Consider the following 13,909-nt stretch of genomic DNA (forward strand, 5'->3'; position numbering starts at 1 on the left):
TGTGCTGGTTAATCCTGACCCCCCCCTCAGAATAATTTTATTAAACCCTTTTAAAAATTTAATACTGAAGTTCAAGTTATTTAGGCCTAAATATTTGGATTGTTTTGAGTGCATTTCTGACAAATATGAATCCCTATTTATTTCTCTCCTGGTGTCTCCCAGGAACATCCACACCCCAAATTTCTTCCCTCAGCCTCTTCCAGAATAACAAATATTAAATAGATTCTTTCAAAATTCTTTCAGTCTTCATCCACACAAGCTCCAGGTGTTCACCCAGCAAATACCAGCATTTTTTGGGGGAAAAAAAAAAAAACCCAAACAGGTAAAAGTGACCCAAAAAACCCCTCTGGATTTCAGTGTAGTAGTGTAAATAGTTTATTTGACTTTATGGCAGGAACAGACCAGGAAAGGAAGGTGAACTGCTTTAGAAACACTTCTAATCTTGCTAAGAAGCAGATCTATGACTAGAAAAATAGGAAAGAGAACATGCCAGCTTGGCCTTCATTCTGGGCTTTTATTATAAAAATACCTTTGAGCTGAAGAAAAGGAGATTTAGTGCTTATACCCCAACAAGTGCTGAAATTTGAAATTCAAATTACCCGATTTTCTTTGATCCAAACTCTCGTTCCAGCAGTGGCATGTTCTCTTTAGCAGGTCAAGTACACAGTGCTGTAAATGCAAAACTTGGCAGTTTTTCAAGGAAAAATTCCTGGAAATTGGTCAATGTGGTAACTCTGAGTCCAAAACTGTCCTTTTAGTTAAATATAAAAACAAAAACTATAAGTTAAAATAACATTCAGATTGTATAGCACAGGCTTGATGCATTTATTTCCTTTTAAACAATATTTACAATATTACCCAGAGGCTAAAGTGGGGGGAAGTGTAAAAACCATAAAAAACTGCACCAATTTTGTAGCAAAATATCTGTACATTTAAAAACAGATTATCATATAACTACACATTATCCAAGGGGAAAAAAAACCAAACCAGGGACCTTCACCAGTGGTTCACAGGAGCACAATGGAAAAGGGCAAAGAAATTCAGTGGTTAAATACTATACAAGAAATTTTACAATTACCAGATGGATGAGCCCAGGCAGGGGAGCTGGAAGCGAAATGGGATTTGGGAAGGACAAATTTCTCCTCAGTCCAGCTCTTCCCAACTCCTGGCTGCTGCTGGCAGGGAGTGGGATCCATCCCGCTGCTCTGGGGCACAGGGAGGGCACCATGGTCCTAAATCAGCCTCCTGTCCCTTTTTGGGCTCGGAAAATGCCATGGAGAACCTAAACCCTACTGGGAATTCTAGGCTGGGCTTCCCCTCCCAAGGAGCCTCAGCAGGGATCCGAGCGGGAATGTCTCGGAGCCAGAGCAGGGATGGAATCCCCCCACCAGGAACTGGACTGCACTGCTCCTCAGAGCCTAATACTGATTACTGGGTGTTAATTGCTTAGTGCTAATTAATAAATACGCTGTTATCCCAACGCTGCCTGCCTCGGCCGCCCAGCCAAAGCCCTGGAACATCCCAAACCCTGGCATGTGCTGGGCTGGGGGACCTCCTGTTCCATTCCTAGCGCTGGGACTGCGGGCCCGCCTTCCCTTTGGAGGCTGCATGGGCTGGGAACAGGGCTGGGCTCCTCCTTGGGATTATTTTAATTCCAGGTACAGAAAGCCCTCGAATGTCTTTGTTTGTAGATTGAATTAAAAAAGAGCCGTTAATGCAGCTGAAGGCCGGGCCTGCCCCTCGGCCCAGCGTTAAAGCCAAGCACATCCCAGTATTCCCAGTATTCCCAGTTTCCAACCAGTCAGGCCCACGGGAGCCTTGCTCTCACCAACCCAACCCCCCCAACCCAACCCCTATTTTACATTTTGGTTACAAATCCTGCAGAGTCTCGGCAGAGTCCGGAGGAACCCAACCAACCCCAATCCTATTGCTTGGATCCATCGGAGCGGGAGCTTCCATTTGAGGCACTTGGCGCGGAGAGCCCGGCGCGGGGCCGGGGTCCCGGCGGAGGCGAGCGCTGCCCGGAGCAGGCGGGATGTGCCGGAGCCCGTCCCGCTCCCCGGCGGGCTCACATGGCCAGCTCGGCGCCGTTGGAGCGCAGCCCGTGCTCGTCGAAGCGGCGGCGCACGCTCCTCCTCAGCGCGTCGGCCCGGCGGTACGGCTGGTTCCGGAGATCTGCGGGGAGCCGGCAGTCAGCACCGCCCGCGGGACACACGGACACGCGGCACGGCAGGACAGACAGGGACAGGCCCGCTGGAAGCCAGTCAAAGCAGCTTGTGGAGGACGGGAGCGGGGATCGGGCGCAGCGCGGGGAAGGACGGACGTGCCCGAACTACGCGCCCCAGCGGCCGGTTAATACTGGTGGGATCGGGATGCTGTGGGAATGGTGCTGTGGAATCTCCTCACAGCTCGCACCAAGGCCACGTGGAGCCCAGCCAGGTGGTCTGGAGTGTTCCCTGCGTGTTCCCACACTCACACCTGAGCCGGAGGATGTTCCTCATGGCGGGTGTGTGACCCTAGTTCAGCCACGCCGGGATGGATTTAGGATCCCTACGTCCCATTTAACATGGAATTGTTCAGGTTGGCAAGGCCCTCCGAGGTCTAAAGGAGGTGCCCTGGGAAAAGCAGCTGGCACTGGGGTGGGATTCTCCAGCTGCTTTCCACGGCTGGAGTGATGCTTCATCAGCCAGAGGAGGGGAGAGCTCGGGAGGGAACACTGAGCATGGGATGGGATGGGATGGATGGAAGAGAGAGAAAGAAAGCTGATGGATGGGATGGTGGAAGCCCTTTACAGGTGTCACATGTGCTGTCACCTGTGCACCTACAAGAGAACAAGCACTAAAGACAATTCCAGTTCAAATACTGGTCTCCTGGCCAACAAATTTGTGTTGGATTGGGCAAATCCCTCAGATTTCCTAACTTGTGTTGGGGGTTGAGCAGAACTCCCAAACTTCTCAGCTCTCCCCTCTCCACACCTGGAGCTGGAGATTGTCCACCTCATGCAGATCCCAACTGTGGGGCTGCAACACCAAGGACAAAACTATTTTGGGCTGGACTTGAAGAGAAACGGCCAAACCAGGGGTGATGGTGGTCACCAACCAACAACACCTGGGGACAAGATTATTTTGGGCTCAACTTGAATTAAAATGGCCAAAATGGAGTGTGAAGATGTCACCAACCAACAGCACTTGGGGACAAAACTGTTTTGGGCTCAACTTGAGGAGAAGTGGCCAAAACAGTGTGATGATGGTCACCAGCCAACATCCTGTGGATCCCTGCACCTCCAGAGGTGAAAATCAAGGATCTGGGTCTCAAGTGGCCTCGAGGGTCTCACCAGTATTAGCTCAGCCACATCTACCACCAGCTGCCTGGCACAGAGAGAGAGGAGGAAGCCAAGTAAAAAGAGATGCTTGCCAGCTCTGGGAATCCTCCACCACGGCTGTGCTAGAAGAAATCCTTACCCTCGAGTGAACATTGGGAAATTTAGTGATATTATTCTTCTTTAGGGCTAAACAGAAAAAACAAAAACAAAACAACAAAGAAAAAAAAAACAGAACACAAAAAAATGATGGTTAAGTAAAAAAATGGGATGGAGAATGAAGAGCAAAAGTCAGTGTTCAAACCTCCCGGGCAGAAAGCACAGAGCAAGAGGGGTTAGACAGGGCAGGGGGACAGGAGGCCGCTCCCTACCCCAATTCCAAGCTGCTTTGAAGGTGGCTCCAGGAAGAGAACACAGAGAGAACCCGGAAGAGCAAAGAACCATGGAGTGGGTTAGTCTGTGGATTTATTGGCAGCACTGATGGAGTTACACAGGGAACGGTGGAAGGAACACTGCTGGCTTCTTAAGCTGAGCCCTTAATGAGGACAGCAGTGTCCAGGGCCATGCTGGGTGAGGGACACCACGATGGGAATCACTCAGTTCCATGTCAGCTTTGCCCTGGCACCGTTCCGGTGGTTCTGCCCTGCATTCCCAGCTCCCAGCCCTGCTCCCCACTCCTCTGCTGCACACATGAGCCCAGCCACAGAGAGAATTCCTGATTCCATGGAATAAAGCTGGCATGGAACTGACATGGAATAAAAGAGTTAAATGTGGACATGAGAGAACAAGGAGAGATTTCCCCCCGCTGTTCCACCCCATGCAGTGAACATGCAGGGGCTCGTTAGGAATCCTAGACCACCCCATGGGTGTTATTCCCGAGCCAGAAACCACCCCAAGGCCATTCCCAAGGTCCATGCAGCCCGGAATTCCACTTGGAGGTGCCACATGCAAGGCACCCTGGGTTAAACACAAGCCAAGTGAGCTGTCACTGCTTGGGCTCCTCAGCACTGCAGGAGACTCATCCCAGTGACTCCCAGCTTGACACAAGGACGGCTGGATGGGATGGGATGGGAACAGGGATGGGATGAAGAGGACGTGCAACAGAGGGGACACCACTACAAAGTCAGGAGGACGCTGGACACCACTACACACTCAACAGTCACAGATTCCTGGCTGAGATCCGCACAAACAAAGTGGCAAAAAGTCTACAGCGACCTTCCTGGTTTCTAAGAGCGTCAGGTGTGAAAGAGGGAGAGTTTAGTAATGGAATTCCTCAGGGACAACAGGGTCGCAGAAGAACCGAGAGCCGCGCTTGGCGCTTCGGGCGGTGAAGGGCACCGTCTTCAGCACTGCATGGGAACAACAACAGCCACACACAAAGCCAGGTCAGCCTGCTCCAGCCAGGGCACAGCTCAGGGCACCCCTGGGGACAGTGCCACACGCTCCAGCCGCCTCCTCGCTGGCCTTGGGACAAGGTGGCTGCGAGGCTTCGGGAGGTATTTCATCCACTCCTGGAATCCCAGCCTGGTTTGGGGTGGAGGGACCTTAAACTCATCCTATCCCACCCTGCCATGGCAGGGACACCTTCCACCGTCCCAGGAGCTCCCAGCCCTGTCCAGCCTGGCCTTGGGCACTGCCAGGGACCCAGGGCAGCCCCAGCTGCTCCGGGCACCCTGTGGGAGGGCTGCTCCACCCACCCAGCCAGGAATTCCTTCCCAATCCCTGACCTTTCCTTCATCTTAAAGCCATTCCCCCTCTATGTAAAATAATTCCCTCAAAGAACTTGCTTTAAGGTGTGCTACAGGTTTGTGGGGAGACCTTGGTGTTTGGGATGATTTGGATTGGAAGGGACCTTAAATCCCACCCAGTGTCACCCCAGCCATGGGCAGGGACACCTTCCACTGTCCCAGAGTGCTCCAAGCCCCATCCAACCTGGCCTGGAGCACTCCCAGACATGGGGAGGTGCAGGATTTACTGGGAGATCTCCAGGGATGGGGAGGTGACCTTGGTCCTACCTGACCTTCCATGCCTGACCCTTCCTCCTCCGTGGCTTGAGGCCCCAAAATGGGCAAATCCAGGCACAAGAGTGCAGGAAATGTTTAATTGGAGCCTGGCACCCTCTCCCCTGGATTTTTTTTTCCATAGGGCTGGGTGTCTGTCACACAATCTGTTCCTTCCACAGAGCAGGAAAACCATTTTTCCAATTAAACAAAGTCCCAGGAGTCCGGAGGAGTTGTGGAAGCAATGCCAGGTTGGATATTATTGCCACCCTGCCCTTTAGATGAGGAATGTTATCTCAGAGCCATTAATCAAGGTGAAAAGGAGTTGGGCAAGCTTCACACACTTCATCCAACTGGGCAAAAATTCCCTGGCTTCCTTAGTGAGGGATCAAAGAGCTCTCCTGCCCCTCTGCAGGAAAAACTCCTGTGGAAAACTTCCAGGAGCAGTTGGCAAAGACCTTTTCTTTTTGGGTTCTGTACAAGGAAACGGAGTTTGTGAAGCTCCCGAGGTGTTAAATCATTTTCCTTCCACACCACAGGTGAAAAACGTGTGGAAAGCTCCCAGTTCTGCAATCCCAGAAGCTGGAAGTGTTAAAAAGGATTTCATTCCTGGGAAAGATGCAGTTCAGGAGGCTCTTCCAATCAGCAAATTTGAAGCCGAGTCCTGACTGTGCCTGGCTGCACCAGGGGCTGTGTCCCTTCCCTCTGGAGCAGTCTGGGGGCTGACTGAGGGATTTCTGGGATCAATCCTAATGGAAACAGAGGCTCTTCATCCTGACCCTGTTCCCATTTGTGGGGAGGAAAAAGGGATCTGGGACAGATCCACAGGGCACAGCTGGAGCAGCTGCTGGCACCAGGCACTCCCTGCCTGCTCTAAAACCCCAACGTCCCCACAGGCTGGAAGAGAAGGGGCAGAACCTTCTGCACTTGCTGCACACCACACAAGCAGGAGGGGAGCACGGGAGGGGCAGAGGGCTGGGCAGGTCCCTGCTGGGCAGGGCAGAGGTACCTGTGATGATGTCCTCGATGGCGCCGTCCTTGCCCTCGTACACGTGCCGGTTGTCCTTGACCTGCCGGCGCCGCAGCTCCGCGATCAGCTCCTGCTGCTGCCGCTTGCTCTTGTGGGATGGGGACTGGGACACGCACGGCCGGGGTCAGCACCGAGCTCCTCCTCCTCTCCTGGCCTTCCTCAGCCTCACTCTCCCCTGTGCCCCAGCCATTCCCACAGGAACTGCCCTTTCCGCCCCATTCCCAAGGCTGCCGACAGCCTCCTCCTCTTCCTCCTTCTCCTTGTCCTCCTCCCACTTCTCCTCCTATACTCTTCTCCTCCTTCTCCTCCTCCTCTTTCTCTTCCTGCTTTTCTTTTCCTCCTCCTCCTCTCTTTTCCTCCTTCTCCTTTCTCCTTCTCCTCCTTTCCTGCTCCCGCTCCATGGAGAAGTCAGGGAAGGATAAAGTTTAGCTCGTTACAACTTTCCACCTATTTATTTTCCTTAATTTTGCTGAATTCCAAATCAGCAGAGCAGACATTGGAACTATTCCAGCCTATCCCAGTTCCCTCCATAAAAACTTCCAGACTCTTTGTAGGCAACTACAGTTCCTCACTGGGATCTGAGGTTTCTGAAAATCAGGAGCCCAATCCCACTGGAAGCTGTGTGTGTGCCTTACCTTTTGGTCCTGCTGCTCCATCAACGCTTCTTGCTCCATGAGTTTTTCCATTAAGGCCTGCTCCTGCTTTTTCCTCAGCTCGTTTTCTTCCTCTGCTTGCTGTTTGTGAGAAAATCCATGGGTTAGAGATCCCAGGGGAGCCAGGGAGGAATGGGATCTGTGCCACCATGGGGTTTTCTGAGGGAGGGGGAGGAGAAGGAGAAAGAAGAAAAAAGGATGAAGAAGAAGGAAGGAGAAGGTGGAAAAGAAGAGGAGGGGGAGGAAAAGAAAAGGAGGATAAAGAGGAGGAGGAGGAGAAGTGGGGAGAGAACAAAGGATGAGGAGGAGGAGGAGAAAAAGAGGAAGAGGAGGATGAGGAAGACAAGGAAGGACAAGGACAAGGAAGCTCTGGTTTACCTTGTAGGCCTTCACAAAGCGGACAAACACCGGGAAGAAGACCGAGGGAGGGGTTGTCTTGGGATTCTCCCCAAAATACTTCACAGCATCATCGAAGGCATCCTGCAACAGCCCAGCCTCAGTGCCCTGCACACCAGCCCAGACACCCTCCCCATCCCCAGCATTCCATGGAAACACAGCCCACCCCTGGGTGGGAGGGAGCACAGAAGTACCTGGGCTATTTTGGCATCATCCTGGAGCTTCTTGAGCTTGCCCTCGTTGCTCTGGATGAAGTCCTTGAGCATGGTGTTGTGGTCGTGCATGGTGTACTCGCGCTTGGTCAGCTCCAGGCCCCGCTGCAGCTCCTTCACGTCCAGCAGGACGTTCTCCAGGGACACTGGGGAGCAGCACGGGCATGCTGAGCGTGCCAGCCGTGCCAGGAATGTCCCAGCAGGGCAGGGCAGGGCAGAGGAGGGGCTGTACCTGCTGCTGCCTTCTCCACGTAGTGCAGCTCGTTGTAGAACAGGGCCACGTGCTGGTACTTCTCCTTCACCACGTTGGAGATGTAGTGCAGCAGCGTCTGCTTCCGGTCCGTGGACTTGGTCTCCAGGAGCTGGGAGCAGCAGGAAGGCAGGTGTGGGGAGCAGAGGGACTCACTGGGGTGCTCCAGCATGTTCCCCATGCTGGGAATCACCAGTGGAGTCCCCAGCAGCCACCTGGGTCACCAGGACCTCCTGAAGGGCCACAGGGTTGGGATAGAGAGGCTGGAAAACTGGGAAAGGATCTGGGGGTGATGAACAGGAGCCAGGGGTGCCCAGGTGGGCAGGAGGCCGGTGGTCCCTGGTGTGACACAGCCCCAGGGCAGTGCCTGTCCCTGTGCTGGCACTGCTGGGGCACCTCCAGGGCTGGGGACAGCTCTGGGACAAGAGGGACCCTGAGGGGCTGGAGCGGGGCCAGGGAAGGGAACGGAGCTGGGAAGGGGCTGGAGAATCCCTGAGGGAGCTGGGAAGGGGCTGGAGAATCCCTGAGGGAGCTGGGAAGGGGCTGGAGAATCCCTGAGGGAGCTGGGATGGGCTCAGCCTGGAGCAAAGGAGGATCCCCAGGGATCTTTTCCCTCTCTGGAATTCCCTGCCAGGAGGGCACAGCCAGGGGGGGTCGGGCTCTGCTCCAGGAGCAGGGACAGGAGCAGAGGGAACGGCCTCAGGCTGGCCCAGGGCACTTCAGCAGGAATTCCCCCATGGAAAGGGGGCTCAGGGATTGGCAGGGGCTGCCCAGGGAGGTTTGGAGTGCCCATCCCTGCAGGGATTTCAGGGCCCTGTGGATGTGGCACTGGGGACATGGGGCAGTGGTGGCCTGGGCAGTGCTGGGAATGGTTGGACTCCATGATCTTGGAAGGTTTTTCCAGCCTCAAGAACTCCACAGCTCCGATTCCCAGCTGGTGCCCACAGCACATCCCTGCTTTTCTTACCAGGTCTAAACTCTGCAGCTTAAATCCATAGACAGCCCCTCGTTTGCTGCTGTTCATGTAATTCCCAAGAGCCAGGATGATCTGCCAGGATGAAACAGAGCAGAGCAGGAATTCTTGGGACAAATTCCTGGAGGTTTAGACAGCCCTGGAAGGAGAGCTGGGACCAGACCTACCTCCAGGATTTTCTTAAGCTTCTGGGATGACTTTATGGAGACAGAGGCAGCGATTATGGCATGGAGTTGCTGCGGGGAAACACAGGGAGAGCTTTGGTTAATGCACATCCAGCCAGGAGGAAAATGAACATCCAAACACTCACATCCTGGAAAAAACCTTCCTGGTTTTCATCCACACCATGGGACAGAGCACTGATGTCCCTCTGCCATGGAGCCAGGCTGGGAGAGCTGGGAATGTTCCCCTGGAGAAGGGAAGGCTCCAGGCAGAGCTCAGAGCTCCTGGCAGGGCCTGAAGGGGCTCCAGGAGAGCTGGAGAGGGACTGGGGACAAGGATGGAGGGACAGGAGCCAGGGAATGGCTCCCAGTGCCAGAGGGCAGGGATGGGTGGGAGATTGGGAACTGGGAATTCCTGGCTGGGCTGGGATTGCCAGAGCAGCTGGGGCTGCCCCTGGACCCCTGGCAGTGCCCAAGGCCAGGCTGGAGCAGCCTGGGACAGTGGGAGTGTCCCTGCCATGGCAGGGGTTGGAATGAGATATTCCTTATTTTCCTTCCTGCCACAACCCCATCTGGGATTCTGTGAATATTCCCCTGCCCTGACACCCCAGGATTCCAAACCCAGGATTTACTCCCCTCAGATGTAAATGAGGATTCACATTCCAGCCCCTACAGCTGTCCCAGGGATTCAGGCTGGATGGAACACAATTCCAAGGGCCCATGGACCAGCCCCAACTTTGCCCAGCAGTATTCCTTTGAGGCTGCTGGGGCTCCCCAGGGAATGGGCACATTCCCAAGGCTGCCAGAGCTCCAGGAGTGTTCGGATACCACTCCCAGGGATGCCCAGGGTGGGGTTTTGGGGTGTCTGAGCAGGGCCAGGGGCAGGATCCATGATCCCATGGTCCCTTCCAGCTGTGGCCATTCCCTGCTCCCTCTCACCGGGGTGAGCATCTGGATGCTCTCGGCGAAGTTGCCGATGAAGGCCATGATGGTCATCTTCTGCATCAGCCTCTCGATCTTGCTGAACTGCATCATGAACCTGTCCTCGTCCGACAGGTTCTCCAGGGGCTTCCTCTCCCTCTCGTAGAGCCTCAGCACCTTCACCTCGTTCTCCGTGGGCAGGAACCGCATCAGGCACTCCACGAAATCCACCGGCAGCGTCTTCAGGTCAAAGCTGTGGGGAAACCCCAGAAAGGGTGTGGGGACACAGCTCCCAGGGAATGGCCAGGCCATGGATGTCCCTCTGCCATGGAGCCAGCCTGGAGAGCTGGGAATGCTCCCCTGGAGAAGGGAAGCTCCAGGGAGAGCTCAGAGCCCCTGGCAGGGCCTGGAGGGGCTCCAGGAGAGCTGGAGAGGGACTGGGGACAAGGATGGAGGGACAGGAGCCAGGGAATGGCTCCCAGTGCCAGAGGGCAGGGATGGGTGGGAGATTGGGAACTGGGAATTCCTGGCTGGGCTGGGATTGCCAGAGCAGCTGGGGCTGCCCCTGGACCCCTGGCAGTGCCCAAGGCCAGGCTGGAGCAGCCTGGGACAGTGGAAGGTGGCTGCACTCACACGTGGATGGCTTTGCAGATCTCATCCGCCGTTTTCCCGGCTTTCCTCAGGGTGATGGCCAAGTTCTTGGCCCTGTTGGCATCCAGCAGCGTCACCTTGTTGGATCCTTTCTGAGGGATCTTCTGCTTGCTGGAGGTCAGATCCATGGCTGGGCCCTGGGCTTTCGTTTTGAATATCTCCTCAAATTCATCCACGTTTAGATCCTGGAAAGGAAAGGATTTATCCTACAAGGAAAACTAAAATCCTAATCCAGAACTGCAGGGAAAGCCTCTGGGTGGCTGAGACAGGGTCATGGAATCGTAGAATGGTTTGGGTTGGAATCTTAAAGCTCATCCCAGTTCCACCCCCTGCCATGAGCAGGGACAGCTTCCACCAGCCCAGGTTTTTCCAACCCTGTCCAACCTGGCTTTGGAACCCGGAGAGTTCTGTCACAGGCTGAGGGATGGAAGGAACACAGTCCTGACCTGGGATGAGGAAATCTGGCCAGACCCCAGAAATCCAGCCCCAAACAGCTCTGCACAGGTTCAGAAATTCAGGAAAACACTGGTGAGCACTGGAGCTTTATCCAGCCATGGCTTAAGCATCCTTGGGAGCACCCAGGACCTGGAATGAGCCCTGTCCCAAGGCCACTGCTGTGCCCTATCCCTGTGGAGAACTTCCCACTCCCCACAACTCCCTGACAGGAGGGGACAGCCAGCTCTGCTCCCAGGGAACAGGGACAGGAAGAGAGCAAATGGAATCAGGCTGCTCCAGCAGAGCTTTAGCTGGATTTTAGGAAATATTGGATATTGGCAAGCATGGTCAGGCTCCGGAAGGGGCTGGAGCCCCCATTCCTGGGGGGATTGAACCCCTGTGGATGTGGCACTTGGGGACATGGGGCAGTGCTGGACTGGGGGCTGGACTGGGCGGTCTGAGAGGCTTTTCCAGGCCAAACATTCCCTGTCTGGAATGCCCAGGGGGCACGGGGTGGGGGGAGCAGGGCACCTCGAGGATGCGCTCGTCGTCGATCTCGTTGAAGACGGTGCCGTTGATCTGGTTGGGCTTCAGGGCCACCCAGTTGAACACGGGCATGCGGAACTTGGTCTTGATGGGCTTCTTGATCTTCACAGCTGGGGACAGCACAGGGGCAGCTCCTGAAAAACCGCCTGGGAACACCCCAGGGCAGCTCCCCAGCTGGGCCCAGCACTGGGGCAGAGCTGGGCAGAGCTCAGAGTCCCACTGGGAGCCTGCAGAGGAGTCACTGCCTCCAGAGGCTGCTGGAGAGGGGAACCCCAGCCCTCAGCAGGACAGCACCAGCCCCCAGGGCTCTGCAAACCTCCCAAAGGGAAATCTGGGATTCCTGTAGCCCCACGAGCTGCCTGGATTGATCTGAACTCCCAGGCTCTGTCCAAATTCCATGGGAAAGGGGGAGGGTGGGTGAATTGGGCCCTGTCCTGCTGCTGGCAGAGCCCACTCCGAGCTGAGTCACAAACAGGTGACAGGAAGGGAAAACAGCCTCGTGCCCAAGGCTTTGGGAAATGGGATTTGGGGAAACTGCAGCGGGGCACCTTCTCAGCAGGTCTGAGTTTCAAGGCCACAGGGGATGAGCTGCAGCAAAGCTGGGCTCAACAGGGATTTAAAACCAGGTTTTAATTCCTGCGCTGAGCAAATCCAGCGAATCCGAGTCATTTGGGAACTTTGGAGTAATTCAGGAATTTAAACAGAGGAGCTGTGAAAATGAAACCTGGAAATGAGGCCTGGTTGAGCAAGGGAACAACCCTATTCCTATTCCTATTCCTATTCCTATTCCTATTCCTATTCCTATTCCTATTCCTATTCCTATTCCTATTCCTATTCCTTCTTAGCAGGAAGCAGAAGGAACAGAGAAACAAGTGTTAGGAGAGGCCAGAGAAGCAGCATTTGTTATTTCCCAGCTCCCCAGGGCGTTCCTGCCCTGGGAATGCTCCTTCCTGCAGAGCCCCTGCCCCCAGAAAAGGCAATTCCAGTCCCACTCCCTGGGAATTCCCACTGACAAATGGGATCTGCAGCCCAGCAGCCCCCAGGCACCTCCACATCCCGTGGGATCAGCCCTCCCCTCAGGGCTGGATTTTCCTACAGAATGCCCTGGGACCCTCTGAGCCAGGATGCTTTCTGTCTTCCAAGGAACCTTGAAAGGCTGGAATATTTAAGTAGATTTTTTGTCTCTAACAAAGCTCTTAATGAGAGTCTCTTGCTTTGGATTTCTGGGGACACCAGTGAGCTCTGAGACACCTGGCAGGAGGCAGGGACTGAAACACGGGTAAGGATGGGCAGCACATTGTTCTTCCTTCCAAAATATCCCCAAATTTTGCCCTTTCTTCCCAAATTTCACATCTTTTGCACTGATACTTCTTCTCAGAAAAAACCCATATTCTGTCAAAGTCAAAACCGACCCTGTCTATAAAACACGTTTGGTGTTTTGTTCCACTGGAGAGACTCCGACTCTTCCAGACCAAACCCAATCCACTGGGTTGATAAATCCCAGAATCTCCCACTGGTTTGGGCTGGGAGGGCCATTGAGGATGATCCAGTCCCCCCATCCCAGGCTGCTCCAAGCTGGACACTTCCAGGGCTGCGTGGAGCAGCCACAGCCCCTCCGGGCAACCTCAGGGAGCCCGGAATGCTCCTTCCTTCCTTCCTTTTCCTTCCAGGAGCTCCTCATCCCAACCCACTGAGGAACAATGGGGTTTGTTCAGGGCCAGCAGCCCTGGGGGGGCTTTACCTGCCAGGCCAGAGTTGAAGACCACGGTGGGCGAGGCTGTGCCGGGCAGGGGGGGAGCCGAGGGCGGCGGCGGCGGCAGCGGAGCCGCTGGAGCTGCATCGGGAGCCGGGCCTGGGAGAGGAGGAGGGGGAGGAGGAGGAGGAGGAGGAGGAGGTGGAGGTGGCACAGGCACTGCCACGGGGCCGTTGGGCACTGCGGGATGGAAGGAAAATGGAGTTATTGTGGAGGGAAGGGGCACAAAGAAAGAGGCACAGCATCCCTGTGATGCCTCCTCCCCACCCAGGGGTTTTCCATCCTCAGCATCCCTGAGATGTCCCCTCCCCACCCAGGGGTTTTCCATCCTCAGCATCCCCACAATGTCCCCTCCCCACCCAGGGGTTTTCCATCCTTTATTCCCAGTGAGGGAGCAAAGGATGGAAAACCCCCTTTTTTTTTTTTTTTTTTTTTTTTTTTTATTATTTTCTAAAAGCCAGGCCATGTCTTCCAGCCTAAAGGAACTGATCCCAAGGTTTGGGACAGCAAACCCTGAGCATCCACACAAGAGGATTTTCCAGCCCCATCCCTCCTGAGCCCCTGTTTAAAACACAACCAGGATTTTTTTCCCCCTGATTTTGGGTCTGC

The 13,909-nt window shown here is 54.7% G+C and overlaps 1 protein-coding gene across 5 annotated transcripts in view; it reads right to left on the reverse strand.

Annotated features, from left to right (window-relative positions):
• Positions 1-359: 359 nt before the first annotated feature.
• Positions 360-13,909, reverse strand: part of FMNL2 (formin like 2) — a 110,240-nt gene continuing 96,690 nt past the window's right edge. The window contains exons 15-27 of one of the 5 annotated variants that reach the window (XM_050977069.1): positions 13,289-13,480; positions 11,533-11,657; positions 10,549-10,751; positions 9,934-10,168; positions 9,001-9,069; positions 8,828-8,908; positions 7,843-7,972; positions 7,593-7,756; positions 7,381-7,482; positions 6,985-7,083; positions 6,329-6,452; positions 3,462-3,508; positions 360-2,175 (exon numbers count right to left, since the gene is read on the reverse strand). In XM_050977069.1, coding sequence (XP_050833026.1) covers positions 2,137-2,175; positions 3,462-3,508; positions 6,329-6,452; positions 6,985-7,083; positions 7,381-7,482; positions 7,593-7,756; positions 7,843-7,972; positions 8,828-8,908; positions 9,001-9,069; positions 9,934-10,168; positions 10,549-10,751; positions 11,533-11,657; positions 13,289-13,480 — 1,610 coding nt within the window. In that variant the 3' untranslated portion in view covers positions 360-2,136. The other 4 variants (XM_050977068.1, XM_050977067.1, XM_050977066.1 and 1 more) reach the window with 4 other exon arrangements.

This window comes from Serinus canaria, chromosome 7 (genome assembly GCF_022539315.1).
Source record: "Serinus canaria isolate serCan28SL12 chromosome 7, serCan2020, whole genome shotgun sequence".
NCBI lineage: Eukaryota > Metazoa > Chordata > Aves > Passeriformes > Fringillidae > Serinus > Serinus canaria.